This window comes from Aquarana catesbeiana, linkage group LG01, assembly GCF_042186555.1.
Source record: "Aquarana catesbeiana isolate 2022-GZ linkage group LG01, ASM4218655v1, whole genome shotgun sequence".
Classification (NCBI taxonomy): Eukaryota; Metazoa; Chordata; class Amphibia; order Anura; family Ranidae; genus Aquarana; species Aquarana catesbeiana.
The window spans coordinates 347560131-347585554 of NC_133324.1; the positions used below are offsets into that span (position 1 = coordinate 347560131).

General features: G+C 38.3%; 1 protein-coding gene and 1 gene segment (V, D, J or C); both read left to right on the forward strand.

Moving 5' to 3' along the window:
• LOC141118318 (uncharacterized) overlaps nucleotides 1-25424 on the forward strand; it is a 711411-nt gene that overhangs the window by 379930 nt on the left and 306057 nt on the right. The window lies entirely within an intron of this gene.
• On the forward strand, nucleotides 7366-24030 carry LOC141145448 (Ig gamma-2C chain C region-like). The segment is given in 5 exon segments: nucleotides 7366-7393; nucleotides 18733-19032; nucleotides 19904-20218; nucleotides 21950-22270; nucleotides 23262-24030. Coding segments are annotated over 5 exon segments (1272 nt in total).

A 25424-nucleotide genomic window follows, 5' to 3' on the forward strand; every position in this document is an offset into this window, starting at 1 on the left:
ATATATATATATATATTAGGGTTGTCCCGATACCGATACTAGTATCAGTGTCGGCACCGATACTAGTATCAGTGTCGGCACCGATACTGAGCATTTGCCCAAGTACTTATACTCAGGCAAATGCTCCTGATGCTTCCCCCGATACCTTGACTGTCAGCGGTGATCGGCGCGTGGGGGAGTCACAAGCTTCTCCCCCCGCGGCTTTCAGCTGCTTTAGTGACATACAGCGGTGATCGGTGCTTGTAACTCCCCCACACGCGATCACCGCTGACTGTCACTGCATCCTCCTCCATGCCCCTCCGTTCCTCTGTCCCCCTCCGCTGTCCCCCTCCGTTCTGCCGTTCCCCTCTCCTTCTCTGTCCCCTCTGTTCTGCTGTGCCTCTCCGCTGTCCCCCTCTCCTTCTCTGTCCCCTCAGTTCTGCTGTGCCTCTCCGCTGTCCCCTCCGTTCCGCTGTCCCCCTCTCCTTCTCTGTCCCCTCCATTCTGCTGTCCTCCTCCTCCTTCCTTTGTGAATGGACAGAGTCAGCTGACTCTGTCTATTCACATAACTGAAACATTGTAATCTCTTGTGATTACGATGTGTCAGTTTATGAATGGAGAGGAGCCGCTGTCTTCTCTCCATTCATTTTCAGTGCAGCTGAGGCTGCAGAGAAAGGGACTGGGGAATCCCTATCCTCGGTCTCTTTCTCTGTCTCAAGGGGGAGATATCAGAGGTCTGTTAAGACCCCTGATATCTCACCAAAGCCCCCCAACAGTGCTGATTAAAAAAAAAAACATATTGCAATAAAGAATAAAAAAAATATTATTGCAAAAAATAAAAATTGTAAATAAAAAAAAAAACACACAGACACCATTCACCCCCTCCCCCGAAAAAAAAGAAAGCATTGTTAGAAAAAAAAAAAAAAACACTGTCACATGACATTAAAAAAAAAAAGTATCGGTAATCGGTATCGGCGAGTTCTTGAAAAAAAGTATCGGTACTTGTACTCGGTTCTAAAAAAGTGGTATCGGGACAACCCTAATATGTATATATCAAATACACTGCCACTAACTAACCTGCCTGCCTAATCTAGCTTAATCTATCTCCGTCCACACACTATACACGGCCGCTATGTAAGCAGCCTTATATAGTGTGGGGAGTGGACTTAGTCCACCTAAACCATGATTAGACAAAGGCACCCAGCCTTTGGTCAATTATGGCTCTCTCAGCAGAGCGCTCTGAGATTGGTCTAAGCATTCAGGTCAGGTGCATGCTTTGGAATATCATCATACAGCAATGCATTATGGCGCATTCTGCGGCGCTCAAATTTCCCGCGAATGCCCCATAATATTCGCTGCACAGCGAACATCTGATGTTCGAGTTCCAGCTTACGTTCGATTCGAACATTGAGCGCATCCCTAATTGCCACATAGGTTCAAGAGCTTGACACAAATATCACAAAAGTTAAGCTAAGCCACATTCAGTGGAGACACAAGAACATTTAACCACTTGCCAACCGCCCTATAGCCAAATGACGGCTGCAGGGCGGCTGGATAACTCTGGGATCACGTCATATGACGTGATTCCAGAAAACTGCTCCCGCGCGCCCCCTGGGGCGCGCACACGGGAACATCCGTGACCGCCGGGTCCAGAGGACCCGGCGCATCACGGTAAACGGCTGCTAATCGCGGCCGTTTACCATGTGATCGCTCCGTCAAATGACGGAGCGATCACATGTAAACAAACCGGCGTCATGTCATGACGCCGGTTCTTCCCTCCCCTCTCTGTACCGATCGGTACAGAGGGGGAGAGATCGGATGGGAGCCGCGCTGTGGGCTGGATGTGTAGTGCCCACAGCGCAGCTCAGTGACATGTCCAGTCACATCCATCCATCCATGCTCAGCCATCCCCTCCCCTATAACCCTGTGCAATACTCTGCAACCCTGTGAAATACTCTGCAACCCTGTGAAATACTCTGCAACCCTGTGCAATACTCTGCAATGATCTTGTGCAATACTCTGCAACCCTGTGCAATACTCTGCAACCCTGTGAAATACTCTGCAACCCTGTGCAATACTCTGCAACCCTGTGAAATACTCTGCAACCCTGTGAAATACTCTACAACCCTGTGCAATACTCTGCAATGATCTTGTGCAATACTCTGCAACCCTGTGCAATACTCTGCAATGATCCTGTGCAACCCTGTGCAATACTCTGCAATGATCCTGTGCACTACTCTGCAATGATCCTGTGCAACCCTGTGCAATACTCCGCCATGCCCCGCCATACTCCGCCATACCCCGCCATACTCCGCCGTACCCCGCCGTACCCCGCCGTACCCCGCCATGCTCCGCCATGCCCCGCCATACTCCGCCATGCCCCGCCATACTCCGCCATACTCCGCCATACTCCGCCATACCCGCCATGCCCCGCCATACTCCGCCATACCCCGCCATGCCCCGCCATACTCCGCCATACTCCGCCATACCCGCCATGCTCCGCCATGCCCCGCCATACTCCGCCATGCTCCGCCATGCTCCGCCATGCTCCGCCATGCCCCGCCATACCCCGCCATACTCCGCAATACCCCACCATACCCCGCCATATCCCGCCATACCCCGCAATACCCAGCCATGCTTAGCCATACTCGGCCATGCTCGGCTGTACTCGGCCTCTGTATGTGGCCAGGCTGTGGAAGTCTCACACATGTGGTATCACCGTACTCAGAAGGAGCAGGAGAATCTATTTTGGGGTGTCATTTTTGGTATGTCGTCATACGACGTCCTTGACTTTGTGCGGGGATATCTGAATGATGGGTGCAGCTACAAGCGTCATTCAGATATCATCTTTTTCAGCCGGCGATTCCCTACACAATAAGAATGATCATAGCGGCTGTTCCACTGCTTGATCATTCTTACGGGAGGCGAGAGGGGACGCCCCCCCCTCTCGCCGCCCTCAGGTGCTTCTACCAAATCACCGCTATGATCGAAGCCAGGATCATTTTTTTATTTTTTTTTTATTTCAGGCTTCCCAGCCTAGAGGTGAGATGTGGGGTCTTATTGACCCCACATCTCACTGTAAAGAGGACCTGTCATGCCATATTCCTATTACAGGGGATGTTTACATTCCTTGTAATAGAAATAAAAGTGATCAAAAAATTTATTTTTTGCAAAAAAGCCTCAAACTAAAATAAATAATGTTAAATGAACAATAAAAAAAAAAAAAAAAAAAAAAAAAAATTTCCCCGTGTCCCCGTGTGCTCGCAGTCAGAAGCGAACGCATACGTAAGTTGCGCCCACATATGAAAATGGTGTTCAAACCACACATGTGAGGTATTGCTGCGATCGGTAGAGCGAGAGCAATAATTTTGGCCCTAGACCTCCTCTGTAACTCACAACATGTAACCAGTAAAATTTTTTAAAGCGTCTCCTATGGGGATTTTTAAGTAGCGAAGTTTGGCGCCATTCCACGAGCGTGTGCAATTTTGAAGGGTGACATGTTAGGTATCTATTTACTCGGCATAACTTTATTATTCACATTATGTAAAAACATTGGGCTAACTTTACTGTTTTGTTTTTTTTGAAAGCACAAAACTGTTTTTTTTTCAAACAAAACGTGTTCGAAAATTTGTTGCGCAAATACAGTGCGAGATAAAAAGTTGCAATGACCGCCATTGTATTCTCTAGGGTCTTTGCTAAAAAAATATATATAATGTTTTGGGGTTCTATGTATTTTTCTAGCAAATAAATGATGATTTTTACATGTAGGAGAGAAATGTCAGAATTGGCCTGGGTGCTCCAGAACGCCTGAAGGTGCTCCCCTGCATGTTGGGCCTCTGTATGTGGCCACACTGTGTAAAAGTCTCACACATGTGGTATCGCCATACTCGGGAGTAATAGCAGAATGTTTTTTGGGGTGTAATTTGTGGTATGCATATACTGTGTGTGAGAAATAACCTGCTAATATGACAATTTTGTGAAAAAAAAAAAAAAAGAAAAAAAAAATCTTGATTTTGCAAAGAATTGTGGGAAAAAATGACAACTTCAAAAAACTCATCATGCATCTTTCTAAATACCTTGGAATGTCTTCTTTCCAAAAAGGGGTCATTTGGGGGGTATTTGTACTTTTCTGGCATGTTAAGGTCTCAAGAAATGAGATAGGCCGTCAGTACTTCAGGTGTGATCAATTTTCAGAGATTGGCACCATACCTTGTGGACTCTATAACTTTCACAAAGACCAAATAATATACACCAATTTGGGTTATTTTTACCAAAGATATGTAGCAGTATACATTTTGGCCAAAATATATGAAGAAAAAATTACTAATTTGCAAAATTTTATAACAGAAACGAAGAAAAATGCATTTTTTTACAGAATTTTCAGTCTTTTTCCTTTTATAGCACAAAAAATAAAGAACCCAGCGGTGATTAAATACCACCAAAAGAAAGCTCTATTTGTGTGAAAAAAAGGACAAAAAATTCATTTGGGTACAGTGTTGCATGACTGAGTAATTGTCATTCAAAGTGTGAGAGCACCGAAAGCTGAAAATTGGTCTGGTTAGGAAGGGGGTTTAAGTGCCCAGTGGTCAAGTGGTTAAATAGATTCTAAACGTTTTTTGTTAAAATAGCAAACATGTAGTAGGTACCTGTTCTGTGCAATGGTTTTGCACATAGCAGCCCCAAACCTCCTTATCTAGGGTCCCCTGCCAGAGCTCTTGGCTCCTCCTCTTCTCTAAGTGCCCCCATAGCAAGCGGCTTGCTATGTGGACACTCATGCGGGCTCGATCCCGAGCCGGGTTGTGTGCATTTATAGAAACACACAGCATGGTTCAGCCCGGCCCTCCGCTCCCTCCACACAGGCTTAAACTTACAGCAGCAGAAGCCAATGGCTCCCATTGCTGCCAAGTCGCCTGTGAGAAGACAGGAAAGAGAAGAGCTGCTGCAGAAAAGCACAGCTCTGGATTGAGATCTGGCTCAGGTAAGTGTTTAGATGGGACTTCGCAGACAAGTTTTTGAAAGGCTTTTTACCTTACTGTATAGAATGCATTAGGGTAAAAAAACTTTTACCTTTACAACCATTTTAATAAGATGATAATTATTTAATGTTAAACAATTTAATTAAATGTTATAAATTACTTGTGAATGAAATGAATCTCACCCCCCTCCCTCCATTCACAAGGGACCTGGAGTGTCAGGGAATAGCTGCCAGAGATGGAGCAGCCTACATCTCTTCCAACTCGCATGAGTAGTCATCAGAGGCCAGATTGTACTCAGGTGGACATACATCAGATTGGTGAATGGTCTTTGGCCCCCCTCTTGTGCTTTCAACGTTGCCTATACCCATCTAAACAATACTTCTCTGCAGGGCTTATTGCAGTTTTAAATAACCCAATTAACACTATTTCAATGTAAGTCCAGTTACAGGGTGGGCCATCAGTGGAGATGGTGGGAAAGTCCAACATTTCCAGCTGCTTATTTGGGGTATTGCTACACATGTTTTGTGCAAAGCTTATTGAAAGTTCCTAGACGTTCAGACATACTTATGAGAAGCTGCCATTAGAACATTAACTTCTTTTCTACCATGGTATATTTTTGAACGGTGAATGGTCGATGGCTATTTTTCCATTACTGTGAATGAATGGATTATAATCAGCAGCAAAGTAATGGCAAGGGATTTTGTTTTTAACCACTTCAAACACAACCCCCCACCCTCACACACATACACCCAACGCTGTATCCTGGCCTAGGCCAACACGGAAAAAGTCCCCGCCGGCTTGCACTGTTAGTGTAGCGCCAGTCTTATGGGGCGAACTGGGCTGAGAGGCAAATTAGTCTAGCGCCCCCATAAAGCGGCCGCACTGCTTCCGGTATGCGGGTGGCTGGCATTCCGCAACTGTGGAGGAGGAGGCGCCGCTTCTAATTTTGACTATCCTATCATCCTGGACCACAAACCTTCCTCACTGTACTATATGTTTTTTGCTGCACCATTGGTATGGTTATATCTTCTTAGTCCTCTCCATAAAATTATCAGACATTTGTGCTTAAAGGATCACTAAAGATAATTTTTTTTTTTTTAAATAACAAACATGTTATACTTACCTCCACGGTGCAGCTCGTTTTGCACAGAGTGGCCCCAAACCTGGTCTTCTGGGGTCCCTGGGCGGCTGTCTCGGCTCCCCCCCGCAAGGACTCAATACCTTCATGCGAGCTCCCTCGCATGGTGTTGAGTGCTTGCGGGCACGCTCCCGTGATACAGCCGGCAGCCATAGCCCCTCACTGCATCACTCGCCCCAGTCCCCCGGCGCGCCGCGTCATTGGATGTGATTGACAGAAGCGCGCTGCGCTGCTTTCAATCCTTACACTGTAACCAATCAATGGCCAGGCTGAGCAGCAAAGAGGATGTCGGGGGCGAGCGAGGAGTCAGGTAAGTAAAATGGGGGGCTGGGGGGGCCGGTATTGTCTGATGTTTTTTCACCTTAATGCATAGAATTTTTTAAGGTGAAAAAACTTTTACCTTCACAACCCCTTTAAAGTTGAACTATAGGCAACACTTTTTTTTTTCATTTTCCTGCCCCATAGCCAAGCAGGAAGTGAGAGGAAATCTATGCGAATTAAGGGAATCCATTGCCCCCCCCCCCCCGGCCCTCAGAACTAGTGTCCCCACTCAGAAATTTCAGCAAGGGGTGTGACCTTGACAGGAAGGGGTAGGTCATATTTAAATTAGGGGGTGCACGAGTTTAGTCAGGCCTAGGGCAGCACAAAACCTAAATACACTACTGCACACACCTGGACATTTGATCTCCTGCCTTTCTCTGTATGTGACTTGTACAGTAACACATTCACCTCCTCTTTCTCAATCTGGGTATGACCAATACATTTATGTATCCAGTGTACCATTATTAGGCTTCATGTTTTTAACAACCACAATACTGTTGGCATTTGAGAAAGTGAAGTGATAATTTCTTTCCTAAGGATAAAAAAGACACAGACACTTCCAACATCATTTTGGAGACCTGCCTGTGTTATAGCAAGTTATGTATTAATTGCATTGCCTGACAGTTTCATGGCATGCATACTGTAGATCTATACTGTGCAAGTAACTTGATAGGCATTCCAATCATCCACAGTTGTGCCCAGCTGTGCAGATACCCAATATGCAAAATAGGTGGTTTTCTATTTACTGCCAATATGATTCAATTCAGAGATTAAAATTAGTATTGTGTATTTCTGAAAAAAATAGAACAAACAATCAAGCATGGTGTGAAATTATATAGCAGGAAATGACATTTATGTACCAGTTTAATGTTATTTAATTGCTTAAGTTGGCAAGTACCAAGCTTCTTGTTCCATGTAAGCTCCAACACTCTGGGTGAATCTCTGCTTGACATAACATGCCGCATCATGATGGCATATGGTAAGCTTTTAAAGATTATTACTTACCATATAACTAATAAATGTTATGTTATATACATTTTATTTAGAGAAGACAATCCATGCTTTGTTTTAAATACTAAAACTTTGAAAACAAATAACTTTGGGATTCAAAGGAAGAAGAGATTATAGTGTAAATTTTCTACAATCATAAAATATGAGGTTTTTTTCTTATGTACAGTGGTCATAGAAGAATCTAAACAGTTGCTATTCATTCCGAAAAAAAAAAAGATTACCGGTAAACAAATTAATTGACGTAAGTTTTATTTCTTTTGGGGGGGGGGGGTCAAAGAAATATTTGTACTAGTTTAATAAATTCAAACCACAGTAGAAAAAATTGTCTTTAGCTTTCGAAATGTCAGCATCAGAACAGAAAAATTGTTAGACTCAACTATAATAGTAGGTATAATAGTAAGTATGAAATACATGTACATGTTGAGTCTTCATATTTATAGTACATATTGTTATAGGATTTTAGTATATATATATATATATATATATATATATATATATATATATATATATATATATATATATATATATATATATACATATATATATATATATATATATATACATATACATATATATATATATATATATATACATATATATATACATATATACATATATATATATATATATATATATACATACATATATATATATATATATATATATATATATATATATGTATATATATATATATATATATATATATATATATATATATATATATATATGTATATATATATATATATATATATCTGTATATATATATATACAGATATATATATATATATATATATATATATATATATATATATATATAGATATATATATAGATATATATATAGATATATATATAGATATATATCTATATATATATATCTATATATATATCTATATATATATAGATATATAGATAGATATATAGATATAGATATAGATATAGATATAGATATATATATATATTTATTTATATATTTATTACGTTGTGTACTGTATAAATTGTTTATGCTGATATGATTGCATATCATATTCGAATTCTAAAGCTGAAACACTTAAAAGGTTATCCCCAGTACCAGAGATAAAAACAATTCAAACCCGTTAGTATTATATTTCCATTATTACAAAATATAGAAAAGAATATAAGCTTGGTAAGTGACTGTGGGATACTGATCTCACATTCTAGAAAGTGATATTTACAATTTGAGGTTACAAGGTAGGAAATAGATAATCTACCAGAATGGTCTAACTTCAAAGCAAGCTGCGGTCTGATAGAGAAAGTTTTTGACAGTATGAGGTAGGACTGTGGTTCCTCCATAAATGCTACGGTAGACTGCAAGTTTAAAATTAAGAAGCATAAATGTGAAGGTAACTTTAGGTAAACCACAGAAGGGTGTAGCTTACTGAAACCAAAAATGTAGCGAAAGTCATAAACAGGTTAGTAAACATGGATGACAGGCTTGCTATAGCTGTGTAATAACAGTATTATGAAAAAAACATCTTCTATAGTTAGGTAATGTCATGCTATAGGTTTTTGGAATAGGTTATACTATAACAGGCTATAGCTTTTGGGATTATGTAATACCCTTGCAGGCTATGGAATAAGCTACAGGAACAGTAAAATGTATTGTAATCAAAGGTGGTGGTCAGAACTACTGGATTACCATGAGCATATCATGACATGATATGGCTTTATTGGTAGCATAGGCATTTGGGAATGCATTGCAAGGCATGGCTGGATAAAAACAACGGGTTCACAGCTGAAGTACCTACATTTTTAATGCAGGTATACCATGGCAGGCTTTAGCTGATCTGAACAAGCACAACCAGAAAAATGCACTGTAAGCACTAAAGAATGTCAATAATATAGCTGGAGCTATAGCTTTTGTTGAAGCTGATGAAGGAGCTATAGCTTTTGTTAAAGCTGATGAAGGAGCTATAGCTTTCTGTAGCAAACAGCATTGGAAATTTCCATAGGATGGGCAAAATGCTTTTGAACCCAGTTAAATGACAGAGCCATAGGTGCAGGCTTTCACCAGGTATATCATAGCAGGTTGTAACATATTTAAACAAGCACAGAAGTAAAATACATTTTAAGCAAGGATCAAGGTTAGAAAAATATGAACAGGTTTTAGTAAAGTCATACCATAACAGGCTATAGTACATGGAAGCCAAAAGTGTGAAAAATCAAACTAGAATAGGATACTGAAATCTAAGCAATTTAAAGCATCTATACCTTTAAAAGCTATGACTTATCTGATCAACAATGCATTGTATGGCATATTGGGGATGAAAAAATGGGTGCAGGGAATACTGTAGCTTTACAAAAAAATGGCCATAGCTGACTGGCATGGTAACATAGGGCATGGTAGGCTATATCACTCTAAAGCAGATATGTGTTTAAATCACTGCAGGAACAGTACTATAAATTATCACCAGCCAAAAAAAGAACCACAGGTGAAGGGTTTACTGTACATCCGTGGCTATACCATGGGATACTATAATGTTTTGGAACAAGCATAGGGTTATAATGAAGTCTTAAAGCAGGTATGGAGGTTAGAAATGCAGGTGCATGGCTTAGCTATGGGTATGCTGTGAAAAAATACAGTTTGTTGTGCCAACATCTAGAGAAGCCAGCAACAGTGTATTGTAGTCCAGGATGGAGAGCAGACAACTGGGAGCAGGGTTTAAAAATGTGTATGCTTTAAAGGCTATAGCTAATTAAAATATGCATAGGATAAGTAGAATGTGCTGTAAACAAGCAGTTTGGTTTAAAAAGCTGTGGACTATCACTTACTGAAAGTTAATAATTGTAAGCCAATATTGTGTTAATAAATATACATGCAGTACCTATGGCGAGTATACAAAGGTAAATCTATTCTGTTGGTTGCTAGAATAGAACAGAAGGGCAAGAAGGGGATGTGGAACATGAGGATTGAAGACCAGGAGCAGAAGAAAACTATAAATTTAGGGCTTACTGTAACTTTGTAAACCATGCCTAAAGAAGGAGACTAATTGATTTTGATAGCTTGCACCTAAACTATTTACAATTAGTCACACAAAAGGCATCACCTACATCTTTACTTTACTGTAGCTATGATCTGGCAGGCTACAGGAGATTTTACCAAGCACAAAGGCAGAATAATGCATTGTAGACATAGGGTATGGTAAGCTATATCACTCTAACTCAGATATGTATTAAAATCAGTGCAGGAACAGCATTAAATAGTAACCAGTCAAAAAAGAGCCACAGATGAAGGGTTTACTGTACACATACCAGGGTTATAATGACACCTTCAAGTGGGGATGGAGGTTAGAAACACAGGTTCATGGCTTTGCTACAGGTATGGTGTCAAATACAGTTTGTTGTGCCAACAGCTAGTGAAATTAGCACAGAAATAGTATAGTGTGTTGTAAGCTAGGATGGTGGGTAGACAATTGGGAGCAGAACTTGAAAATGTGTATGCTTTAAAGGTTATAGCCAATTTAAAACAAGTATATGAATAGTAGAATGCACTATAAGCAAGCAGCTTGGTTTAAATAATTGTGGGCTATCACTTGCTGAAAGGTAAGCATTGTAAGCCAAGATAGTATTAATTAGGTATTGCCTACATATCTTTCTGTAGTAATGGCAGGCTACAATATATTTTACCAAGCACAAGGACAGAATAATGAATTGTAGGAAAAAGTGGAGGTAACATAAGGGCACTATGCCAACACGTAAGCTATGGTATGGCTGGCTAAAGGAAATGTTACCAAGCACAAGGATGGAATATTGTAAGAAAAAAATGGAGGTAACATAAGGCATGGTAGGCTATATCACTCTACTACTATATAAGCAAGACGTAAAATGTGTATGCTTTAAAGGTTATAACTAATTCAAATAAGCATAGAAATAGTAGAATGCACTATAAGCTAGCAGCTTGGTTTAAAAAGCTGTGGGCTATCACTTGCTGATAGTTAAGCATTGTAAGCCAAGATTCTGTTAATAACGTATCACCTACATTTTTATCTTTCTGTAGCAATGGCATGGCAGGCTACAGGACATTTTACCAAGGATAGAATAATGCATTGTAGCAAAAAGTGGAGGTAACTTAGGGCACTATGCCAACACCTGAGCTCTGGTCTGGCAGGCTACAGAAGCTGTTACCAAGCACGAGGGCAGAACAATGCATTGTAGAAAAAAGTAGAGGAAATATAGGGCATGGTAAGCTATTTCACTCTGACATTTGGGAGCAGGGCTTAAAATGTGTATACTTTAAAGGTTATAACTAATTAAAATAAGCATAGGAATAATAGAATGCACTATAAGCTAGCAGCTTGGTTTAAAAGGCTGTGGGCTATCAGTTGCTGAAAATTAAGCATTGTAAGCCAAGATTGTGTTAATAAGGTATCACCTACATTTTATCTTTCTGTAGCAATGGCATGGCAGGCTACAGGAGATTTTACCAAGGACAGAATATTACATTGTAGCAAAAAGTGGAGGTAACATGGGGCACTGTGCCAACACATGAGCTCTGGTCTGGCAGGCTACTGGAAATTTTACCAAGCACAATGACAGAATAATGCATTGTAGGAAAAAGTAGAGGATACATAGGGCATTGTAGGTTATGTCACTCTGACATTTGAGAGCAAGGCTTAAAATGTGTTTTCTTTAAAGGTTATAATTAATTCAAATAAGCATAGGAATAGTAGAATGCACTATAAGCTACCAGCTTGGTTTAATGGCATGGCAGGCTACAGGAGATTTTACCAAGGACAGAATAATGCATTGTAGCAAAAAGTGGAGGTAACCTAGGGCACTGTGCCAACACATGAGCTCTCAGCTCTGGTCTGGCAGGCTACAGGCGATTTTACAAAGCACAAGGGCAGAATAATGCATTGTAGGAAAAAGTGGAGGAAAGATAGGGCATGGTAAGCTATATCACTCTGACATTTGGGAGCAGGGCTTAAAATGTGTATGCTTTAAATGTTATAACTAATTAAAATGAGCATAGGAATAATAGAATGCATTTTAAGCTAACAGCTTGGTTTTAAAGGCTGTAGGCTATCACTTGCTAAAATAAACAGATAGTAATTCAGCTCCAAACAAGAAAACACCACTCCATAGCTGCCTACAGCTTACTCAGAAAATTGGTATAATGAAAGGTAAACCAAAATGGGGTGGTGTATGGGTACATGTATGTAATAGCAAGCCATAATTTACAATGACAAGCAGAAAAATTGAATAATGTGTTTTAATCTAGAGATATGCACTGAGGGCTGCAGGTAACATCTATTTGAAGCATAAAGTCAGGAAAAAGTGCAGGCATAGAAAAAAAGTAAACCAGTATGGTGACAAACTATGGGCGCAGAGTTTACTGTAGGCATATAATATTAGGTTATAGCCTGGTAAAACAACAATAGGAATAGAAAACAAGCTGTAAGCAAACAGAAGGATTGGACATGGAATACTGCAGGCATCTTGTAGCAGGTTATAACTTGCTGAGACAAGCAAACAAACAAGTCAAACTAGAGGTTGAAGTTATAAATATAGAGCTGTGGGCTACAGCCTTTTAAAGTATACAGATAGTGGATCAGTACAGATTATAGTTAACTACCCCCAAAAAAGGACAATGCATGTTATGCCAGGGTGATGCAAGCATACTATTAAGTGTGGCTTATTGTAGGTGGTAAACTTAACTCACTGGAGATGAAAAATTCAGTCCCAAGTTACCAAAGTTGCTGAAAATGAATGTCAAACCAGCATAGAACTACAGGACAAGCTATAGCTCACTGAAACCTGAATAGTATAGAGCCAAACAAAGTTTGCTCTTCCTTAACTTCACTGTAGTCCAAAAATCACGAATGAAAAAATTGGAGTATTGTATCATCATCTGTGATGGTAGCTGTGCCATGAAAGCTTTGGTAGTCATGAGTCTTTGGATACCAGAGCTTTCATTGCCCCCAAAATGCTATGCGTGCATATTTAGTATCATTTAGCTACCCCACAACAGGAACTTCAAAATATTTGTTATATTAGTTTATATATATATTAGTTTGCAAAAACAAGATGAACATGTGTCAAAATCACAGCATTGAGTATGGGCCACCAGTGTAATCATTCAGTGCATCGTTTTGTGGATGTAGGGTTGCCCAGATTTTCAGTTGTGTAGAGCAGTGTACATTGATAACTGAGGACAATTTTACTCTACTGTTTAGCTGTCCCACCATTTGTCAAGCTCTTAGGGCAGTGTGGTAGTTTGTGTTGTTTCATGGATTGGTCAAGCTATTTCTGCATTTTTTTAGTCCATCAATATGCTTAATAAAACCTATTTTGTTGAGAGATATTCTTATGGCAGGGGGTATATTTTAGTATGTAATGTCAGATAAAGACCAAGGAGCTTCTTATCTTAAGTAACACATCGCAGCATTGATATGAAAACAGGGGTAACTACTTTGGTGAAGATAGTGTTGTCAAAAGCAACATGAGAAAAAGCTGGATACAGATAAATAGAGGCAAAATAGAGGTAAAGTAATAAGGAAATACTGTACTATATATTGGATGGCCTAAAAAATATGTGTTTAAATGGGGTAACAAGAAGTCTACAGTTTAATATACAAAGAGAGGTAAAGTGGCACTAGGTTTAGACCCTTAGGCCCCATTTTTGTGCACTGCGATAATGTGCATTGTGTCATGCTTTAACACATGCTGCATTATTTATTTTCAAGATGCTGCCAATGCACAAATCATATATACAACATTTTTTTTTAAGCAATGTTACCTTAGTGTCTCAAAATCAATAGTACTGCAATGTGCTGGTGCATGTAACATGCATTGCAGTAACATGCATGTCACAGCAACAGACCGCATCTGAGAAATGTGGCCCCTTATTGTTAGTGTGGCATTTTCTGCTATCTCATTATGCCTATATTGAACTTCAGAGAGATATTTTGGAATTCCATGTGGATACGAATTAATGCAATATGAATTAAAAGTTTATAAATGACTGTTTTAACAGATTTGAAATAGCAACTAAGTACAAGAGAGGTATTCAGGCAAATGTGATATGTGTAATTAAGAAGGTAACAGACTACAGTATAAAGATGCAGATTTAGTGTAGGAGTCAAAATAAGGATTTTTGCACCTTTTTGACACATTTGTGATAATTCGATCTATGATGCTAGCCTGCTGATTATCTTAGCACTCCATTATAAGTAAAGCCCTGATATCTGAAAGGGTCTGAGCACTAGAACCTTACTCATAGCTGCCTGTGCATGGTCAGTCTTTGGGAAATTAAAGGGTAAAGATAGAAAAGAGCTTTAAAGCAAAAAAAAAATGTTTTAAGAGACACATGTTTTTTGAAATACAGCATGATTCTCTAGATGAGGAACTGAAATGTACATATATTTCAATATAAACTGCAGCACAATTCTTATTCATATTGGTATTTAAGCTTTACATTCTAATATCATACTGTGGATAACTGAAATGGTTTATTTCCCTTTCTAGGACATAAACATTCTTGTTTTCACATGTCCTGCATAGATGTAATTCACATTTCTCAACTTTCTAAAGTGATAAAGAGGACACCTTTTAGCACACAGTAGGGGTTATTTACTAAAACTGGAGAGTGCAAAATCTGGTACAACTCTGCATAGAAATCAATCAGCTTCCAGGTTTTATTGCCAAAGCTTAATTGAACAAGCTGAAGTGAGAAGCTAATCGGCTACCAAGCACAACTTCACCAGATTCTGAGTGCACCAGTTTTAGTAAATTAACCCCCTCATATAGGCAAAGGACACGCCCCTTGCCATGGCCCTGGCTACACCGACCACAAAAATCTGCAGAAAATGATTGGCTAAACCACACAAGCGCAAGTTTTAACCTCTATTTTTCCTTTTAGCTTTTCTAATTAACAAATGTAGTAATATAGAGGTTGGACACAAAGTTTAGTGCAGCATAATACTTTTGGTAGAAAATAGTGCATTTTGTGTTGAGCTGTGCTCACCAGACCAAAATAGAGAGACAATTTAGGCTGCACGAGGGGCAGAGAGATTTGGTCTCAAAAGAGGGACGGTCCCTCCAAATAAGGGACAGTTGGGAGCAATGTGTAATTACATGCATTGATGTTTCCTGCTAATTTCTCTGCTTTATGCAGCATTGTAAAGTCTCCTTTAAAAAAAAAAAAAAAAATAACAAACATGTTATACTTACGTATACTGTGCAGTGGTTGTGCACAGAGCAGCCTGGATCCGCCTCTTCTCAGGTTCCTCTTCGCTGCTCCTGGCCCCTCCTGTTGAGTGCCCCCACAGCAAGCAGCTTGCTATGGGGGCAACCGAGCTAAGCTGCAGCTCCTTGTGTCCATTCAGACATGGAGCTGCCGTTTGGCCCTGCCCCTTCTCTCTTCTGATTGGCTAACTGACTTTTATTGACATCAGTGGGAGCCAATGACACCATTGCTGTGTCTCAGCCAATCAGGAGGGAGAGTCCCGGACGGCCGAGGGACTTGTGGACATCGCTGGATAGAGTTGGTTCTCAGGTAAGTATTAGGGGGTGCTGGGGAGGCTGCTACACACAGAAGGCTTTTTATCTTAATGCATGGAATGCAATAAGATAAAACAACTTTCTGCATTTACAACTCCTTTGCATACAATACAGTCACAATTGTTTTTGAGTTTTCCGGTGAACACAAAATTTCACTATTGACTATATTGTGTCAGCAGCCTTTAGACCAGGGATATGCAATTAGCGGACCTCCAGCTGTTGCAAAGCTACAAGTCCCATCATGCCTCTGCCTCTGGGTGTCATGCTTGTGGCTGTCAGAGTCTTGCTATGCCTCATGGGACTTGTAGTTCTGCAAAAGCTGGAGGTCCGCTAATTGCATATGCCTGCTTTAGACTTTCAGTTTTAAATTTATTGTCTTTGCTCCAGTTTTGTCTTTTCACGAGTCCAGCCCAGTAACTGTCACTCTTTAAAACTGCCACTTGCTTCTCCTAAAACTCTTCTAGCCTGATTGGGGCAAACATTACCTACTCATGAGAATGAGGGAAGAAGACATATATATTTATATACATCTCAACTTTAGACTTTCAAAAAAAGGACAGCCAAAGAAAGGATAATGCAGTCACAAAAGCGAGCATGGCTAAATAGTGCTGAATACTAGTTTAAGGGGGTACAGTTAGAGTCTAATGCCGCGTACACACGGTCGGACTTCTCGTCTACAAAAGTCCGACGGACGCCGACAGACTAAAGCTGGCTGACAATCCGATCGTGTGTGGGCTTCCCTGGACTTTAAGCAGACTTTTCCAGCCGCAAATCTGACGGACTTTAGATTTGAAACATGCTTCAAATCTTTACGTCGTAACTACGCCGGACCCAGAAATCCGCTCGTCTGTGTGCTAGTCCAACGGACAAAAACCCACGCTAGGGCAGCTATTGGCTACTGGCTATCAACTTCCTTATTTTAGTCCGGTGTACGTCATCACGTACAAATCCGTCGGACTTTTGTGTGATCGTATGTAGGCAAGTCCGTTCGTAAGAAAGTCTGCCGCAAGTCCGCCAAAAGTCCACCAAAAGTCTGACAAAAGTCCGTCGAAAGTCTGTCGGATAGGCTGTCGGACTTTTGTAGCCAAAAAGTCTGACCGTGTGTACGCAGCATAAGTGTATACACAGTATATACTGCACACCTTTGATGTAGTCCCTGTACATCTACCAGGCTACTCAGTACCCTCAACTGTTGCAACAACGAACACTTTGGTCAGGAGTATATAACATGCAGCACAGCATGTGCAGCTGTTAAGAACATGTAATAGTGTCTGTTACATTGCTGGACAATGGAAGGGAAAAATATGTAGCGGAGTGGGTGGACAGTAGAGAAAGAAAAAATGCCCCTCTTTTGGAGGTCAGTGGGACAAAATTGTTCAGTAGGAGAAAAAATCAAATGCCCCACTGTTGGTGGTCAGAGGAAAACAAAATTCCTGACATTATCAGACAGTGGGAGAAAACTGCCTGGCATAATTGATCAGTGGAAAAAATGGACAGCATTATTGGTCATTGGGAGAAAATTGCCTGACATTATTGGTAAGTGGGAGGTAAAAATGCCATGATATTAGTGGAAGGAAAAGTTGAGCAGCATCAGTGAGAGAATAATATTCCCCAGTGTCAGTGGGAGCAAAATGCCGTGAGTTATGATCAGTGGGAGGGAAAAAAAATACCCTGAAGTTAGAGAGAGAAAAAAAGTATCTTTAGTGTCAGTGGACAGTACAGGGACTTTCTGCAATGTGAAATGCACATCCTTCTACTCTTCTGCATAAACAGAAATGCTTGGCTCATGTGACCCAAGCGTTCCTTTTTATGAGCTATTCTGGTCCAAATGAAATTTGCCAAAACAGATCATGCATCTCCATCTGATCATCCTCATATTTATAGTTAGCCCTATTTGCGTTCTTATGTATTGTGTGTACTGTAAGTTTTTTCTTTTTATTTATGACAAAAACTCCACCACCTTTTTAGGAATATAAATTCCTGTCTACACCTTTAACATCTTGCATCGAATGTACTTAACGTTTCCTTTATCACATCTTTCTGATTAATTTTCTGATTAATATGTGGTAAATGTCAAGAAACAAGGTGGACAACTAAATGTTAGCTTTAACACATTTTATGTGTGTGTGTGTGTGTGTGTGTGTGTATATGTATATATATATATATATATATATATATATATATATATATATACAAGAAAATTTAAAAACTCCTTTAGTACACCAATCCCAATGTTTTTACTTATGATGATCTAATCCAGACTTCAGCACTGTAGAGGCAAAGAGAAAACGGCTAAATCATTCCAAATAGATAGTAAAACTCAAAACAGCCTGCATGAAAATATTAATCCAGTTATAGCCAAGTCCACTACTAAAAGCATATAGAGAGACAGTACTGGTAGGATAGTTACCAAAATTATTAGAGCATTCTGGGCATCTAGTTTAAGAATTAGAAAATACATTACATGAATGTAAAATGCATTACAAGTTTTTATCAGATTTCACTAATACTTACAAAAATCAGCTCATCTCAGTATTAGGTATGAATTAAAAGAAAACCTGCAATGTTAACCATATCCATCTAGTGGTTATTACTAACACCAGATACATACTTTGCATGCCTTTATCTTTTGCAATATCTATAACAAACAAAGGGCATGTTTACTGCTTGATAACTATATGCATAATCTTCTTTTTCTTTTGTAGAGTTGACAAAATTGAGATTTATTTGCTATATTTCTTTCAGATATGATCTGATAACTAATGCATTCCTTTAATAATCCACAGCTCTGCCAAGTGCTCCATCAGTTTACCCCCTTATGCCCGGCTGTGACAGCTCTTCCTCTATATCACAAGTCACTATTGGGTGCTTGTCTACTGGATACCTTCCTGCTCCTGTAGATGTTACTTGGAATTCAGGTTCCATAACTACTGGAATTACAAACCTACCAGGCACACTTAGTAGAAATGGGTACTATCTCTCAGCCAACTTTCTGACTATTTCTACATCTGACTGGATAAGTAAAAGATATACATGTAATGTGGATCACAGGGCCACAGGCGTAAAAATTAACAAGGATATACCAGGTGAGAACAAAATCATTTCTTCTACTAGTAATTTTACCAATATTGTAAAGTTATTTAGTGCATGGCTCTTAAAAACAGCCTAGGCGTCATTTTAACTGGGATGTTATGTTCAGGGGATGAGAAGGTCTGCCTAATCACATAACCATTGTGATTGGCTGTCACAGTGGTCATGTGATCAGGAACTTGTCCCAAGGTCAGAGACCAGAAGCTGCCTTTGACAGTTTGGTCTGCTCACTCTCATTCAACCATAGACACATATGTGCGGTGTGTGGGCATTAAAGCCCACCCTCTTTGCCGTTGCACCTACGTATTACATGGATGGCAATAGGTTAGACAGATTTCACAACGTCGTCAAAATGTTTACTCTGGTTTTAGAAATGTGAAAGCAGTATCCAGAGAACAGTAGAATGCTGTACCATGTTAGTCACTGATAACAGTAGCAAAAATGGTCTTTAACATTAGCTAGTAAATTGTATAATTATAATGCAGTGGTAGTCAATTTGCTTTAATATATGGGACCTCAAGTGACATAACCAAAGGGCTGCACATATTATTCAGATATACATATATACAGATATACATATTTTTGCTACAGAACTTACCAGAGACTCCAAACATGGAGATGGTCAGAAGTTATGAACATGCTAGAGGGCATATGTTAGAGACTATGGGCATGTTACAGAACATGATACTATGCTCGTGCTTCAAAAGATAGTCAGAGATTACAGGCATGCTACAGGAAATGTTTAGAGACTGGGGGCATGCTTCAGGAGACAATCACAGCCTGGATAACGTTTATAGAACTGTTGTGGTATTAACTGTATTTTTCAAAAAAAGTTTTAATTTGTTAATATTTTATCTGTTTATTTAGAGTGCGCGAAACCTATCCCACCCACTGTAAAAGTTCTGCAAGAATCGTGCGGGGAAACTGGTTCAGTTGCGCTTGTTTGTTTAATCAATGGATACACTCCAGATAACATTAGAATACGGTGGCTTTTAAATGGACAAGAAGCTGCTATTATTCCAAGAAATAGCACTCCATACAAGGATAGTGAAGGAAAATTTGAATCTAGAAGTGAAGTTTCTGTTCCCACAGAGGATTGGAATGCTGGGGACACTTACACGTGTATAGTTAACCACCCTTCAAGCTCCAGCAAAAAGGAAAATACCATCCACAAATGTTCAGGTAATAATAGCATGACCTTCTGTAAACACAATTGTGATCGCTGAAAGGGTTTGAAATACAGATGTACTGGTAAAAAGATCCAAAAAAGAAAAAAAAAAAAAGTTAAACGATATAAAGTATCTAAACCCAAGAACAAAAATATAATGTTTTTAGTGGTTGCATTAGCTTTCTTTTTTTCAGTTTTTTTTCCCTGTATTTTCACCTGAAGAATCTGGCAGTAACATACTTCTTGTTGTTGTTAGGACAGAAAGTTTGTAAAGCTTGCCATACAGTAGATGGATCAAAATTTGTCTGGTTAAGCAGGGACCAGCCAAATTTTGATTTATCTATGGCCATTCTTATTCAAGAGGAGTCGATCTAGTGATCGACTTTTCTCGAACGGGACTGTTGGAAAATTTGTGTTCAATTAGTGCATGCGGCCAATCGGCTCCAGCTCTGACCAGTGTATTCTGACAGCAGAGGAGACCCAGCTGTCAGAATATAATGACACAACTGGAAGGATTCCTCTATCCATAGGGGGATCCATTTTGTTTTTGTTTTTTATAAGCCTGTCAGCTTATAAAAAAAAGATCCATCTATGGCCAGCTTAAGCACTGCAGAATACTTCTTCCTTTCCTCTTTAACATAGGGTTATGTATTTGTGGCTTACAGAGAGAATTGTAAATAATGCTAATTTGATTACAGTGCAGTACATACAAGAGTATATATGAAGGTTTTAACTTACATCACTTCTGTAAGGACCAACAGGTTTTTTTTTTTAATTATCAAACATAAATAACAAAACACAAAATAATTCTTATTAAACAGACCAAAAGGAAGCTACACTTTAATAGAAATATTCAAATTGTTGGTTATTTTAAAACTACAACTTTTGTGATAGCAACATAAATAATATTATATGTCCTTAACTCTGTATTAAGTAAACAGACCATTGCATATTAAAAAATATATGAAATGGTTAGTGTGAAATGCTTAGTGTGGGACATTAGTGCCCAATTGCACTTTGAATTAACTGCTCAGGATGTGACATTTATACATTTTATGACTATTAAAACAGCAACCAATAAATTCTAACTGTCACTTCTGTAACATGGATTTAAAACTGTAAGGATGTGTGACATCTGTCCAAAAAGTAATAATAAGTGTTTAATATATAATGTTTAAAGCTGAACTCAGGACACAAAATCTTTTCATTTAAATATATAGCCACAAAGCATATGAACCTACTTTTTGTGCAATAAAAGGCTTTACAAACCTAGATATTATCTTGTAAAAGTAGCAGTGACCTCATCACTGTGCTGCAAATAGCAGGGCTGTGGGAGGGGCCCAGCAGGTCCACCCACTACAGGCTGTCTGCAGAAAACTGCAGGAGGGGGCGGAGACATGACCAGTCTCCCTGCACAAGAAGAAAGAAGAATGGGAAGAGCAGCATTACAGGAAGCTCATGCACAAAGGCAAAGTTTCACACTGGATTACTGCACAGATCTGGGAGAAATATACAAAACACACCAGGATTCAAGTAAGAACACACACAGATCTGGTATTTAGACAATATTTGCTTATCCCAGAGTTCAGCTTTAAGTAATATCCAAAATGGTTAATTGGTGAGTCCTAACAAAGATCAATAAAATAAAATAGTAACCATTTTACTTTACAAGATCATTATATGCCAATGCTTTTGTTTACTTTTCTACCAATGAGTATATTATACTAACTTTTTTTTTTTTTTAGATTCCTCCACCTTCCATCCAAAGGTTGTAATTTTACCACCTTCCCCAAAAGATTTACTGCTCAGCAATGACCCCAAAGTTACTTGTATAGTAGAAAAACTAACATCTCCAGGTTCTATAGATATTAGGTGGAGGTGTGAGGATGGCAGAAGACTTCAGGCATTAACATCTGATCCAGAACAAGGTTTTGATGGCACATACACTGTCAAAAGTGTCCTGACGATTAATGTTGCTGACTGGAATTCTGGAAAAAAGTTTACCTGTACTGTATCACACAGTGACCTTCCAGCCCCCGTGGAAAAAACAATTTTATATAGAGATGGTAATAATTTATGCATGAATATATATTTATTATGATCATGATTACAAAATCTATTTAAAAAATGTATTTCTATTATTAAGGTGAATACAATTGAATATATTATAGTTATGAGTTTCAGCTCCTTATCATGTTCACCATGGTAGCAATAACTGCTTTTCTGCCTCTTGCTTACGAAGGTCAACAGCTGACGTCCAGATGACATGCACATCTGAATGAGTCGGATCGGGGACAGCTCCATACAGCCCTTCAAATAAAAATTGTCTGAAAGCAAATAGCTACTGATATCTACTGAGATATATATATATATATATATATATATATATATATATATATATATATATATATATATATATATATATATATATATATATATATATATATAAAAAAATATATATATATATATATATATATATATCATATCATATATATATATATATTTTTTTTTCTTTATATATAGTTGCCTTAGGACCTTTATTGTTTCCCCTCATCTAGCACTGGGCCTGAAAGGACCGTTTTAATTAGAAAAACCTCTTGTTGTCCTGGGACAATGTTCTCTGGGATATTGCAGCCTCTGACATTAACTGTCCATCAATATAATCCATTAGTGAATGCTGTGTTTTAATGGAACTAGAACAAGTACTCATCTTCCTCACTGGGCCTCTACTTATGAGCTGTTGCAAACAACCCCTACCTGAACATATTGATTTACGGAACACAATGGGCAAAAATTAAACATTTGGGGGGGAATGGATATATTAGACATGGCTGAATGCTGATGAGCTGAACCACTTATTGACTTAAATATATATATATATATATATATATATATATATATATATATATATATATATATATGTGCAATTCCAGTTGTAAGAAGCTTTTGGGTGACATAGCCCTTATTGGATTTAAAAGTCAGTTTCCTGTATAATAATGCAAACATACATTATTTTAATTTTAAGATTCAAATTATTTTTTTTTAAATTTCCTACAGAGGTCGTAAGAGAACCAACAATTTATTGTTTCCAGCCAGCACCAGAGGAACTTGCTTTGTATGAATTTGTGGGTCTAACCTGTATACTTAAAAAATTCAGCCACAAAGATTTGTATGTGCAATGGAAGAAGAATGGTGTAGTCATTGATGAAAATAATTACACAAACACTGAACCCGTGATAGATGGAGATGGTGAGAACTACATTATGTACAGCACAGCCCTTATTAGTAAATCAGAATGGAACAGAGGAGCAACATTTACCTGCTCAAGCTTTCTCAAGCAGAAAACTTCAAAAGATATTAAGAAACCCAGGGGTAAATGATTCTTGTGCTCTATTTTTTTTTTTATATCTGAAGTACTCCCAGTGGCTTACTCTCTTATTATCCTTTGTTACCATTGAAATTCTTCCTACAACCTATCATCATTTTGATGTGTGGAACATCAAGTTTTAGTGCTTTAATGTCATAAAATGAAGCAATTGTTAAGCCAATGCAGTTTTTGCCATTTGGATGACATTCGTCATGTAATTTAAGAACCGATGATAGGAAATGCTGCCAACATTAAAAGTAAACCAAAGACAAAATCAGCATTGTATTAACACTGTTTATCAAGATGTCCAACATGTTCCTTTGTGTATGTAATCTCAACACATTATTATCTTGCATTTATTCTTGCCCTATGTTTCTGGTGTGTGGAACACTGGATTTTACTTTGTGTTTGTCATGTCCTGTCATGTGCTTATATCTCAATAAACTCTTGTATAACATATGTTGCTAAACTCAGTATGTCTGTCTTTACTTATCTTGGGTCTTAATATATCAGTATACATTTAATGCAACAAATAGAGATGCATACATTAATTAGTACAGAGATAAAATCAGATAACAACATAGTATATCATTATTATAAATATAAATGTATAAAGCATTACTACGTATAAATACTGCAATCAATACTGTTAGGCTGGTTAACTTACAACAAGAAAACATACCCTAAATGTCTATAGTTGATACTCCCTGCATACAGCACTATTAATCTAATCCTTTATTAGAGAATATTTCAGAAAGACACAGTTTCATATTCAGAATGTTCTGTTATGTTTTAAAAGCCAGACTGCATATGCAGAGTTCTCACTATGGACCTAAACTGATAGATGACAAGTGGAAGTACTTGTATATATATCTGAAGTATTAGGAGTTTGTCAGGGAGCACCTTTCCAGTCCATATAGTGTCTTTTTCTACTTTACCAACCCAAATTATTGATGAACAGTGGTGTGTGTGGCTTTATTAGTAAATGATAAAATATTTGTTTTAATTATACTTCTTATTTAAATTTCACCGTGGACACTGTATAGGCTCTTTTTACAATTAACAACTTGAAGCATCACCTCCATTGCTCATCTGTATGAAGGCATTGAGCATCAAGTCTCACCAGTATTTTGCCTTTTTTATTCTTAACTATTAAAAAGAAGTATATGGGAGTAAACAACAAATTTTCACTAAATAGTTTCTGATTAGGAATTTGATAAACAAAAATGAATAATAAAATCATTGTCTAAAAAAGTTCTCCACTGAATATGATACAGGCAATTGCCTATAAAATACGCTTATGGTGGATAAACAGCAACATCAGAAATTTTACTAAATAATACAACAAAAAGCAATGCAAAATTCAGGTTTTGGTCACAGCCCTATTTACTTCCATAAATCTATTTTGTCCAGATAATAAGTCATACATTAGATGCCTTGCAATCTATGTAACCTAACTTGTCCACTAACAATCTCCATGTTCTTGATATTTTTGTGCAAACCTTAGTGAGATGCTTTTACTAAAAGAGTATAACTAGCTCACTGAAGCTGTATTCATTGCAATCATCTAAACATGTGCAACTGAAATTCCATTTTTGCTAAATTCCTCTAAATTCCTTTGAGTGTTCAAAAAGAACATAAATTCACTTATCTGTGTGAACACAGTGCTCTTTTAGAGAGAAAAAAAACAATTTGCTACACTGTTAAAGATGTTTACAGAAACCAACTAGATACCTGGAAATAACATGATCATGGTACAGAGTCTGACCCTGAAAAATGTTTATGTAAAGCCCAAATATATTTTTCAGTCTCTTTAACGTAATTTATACAGTTTTAAATTCTTTCATGGATTT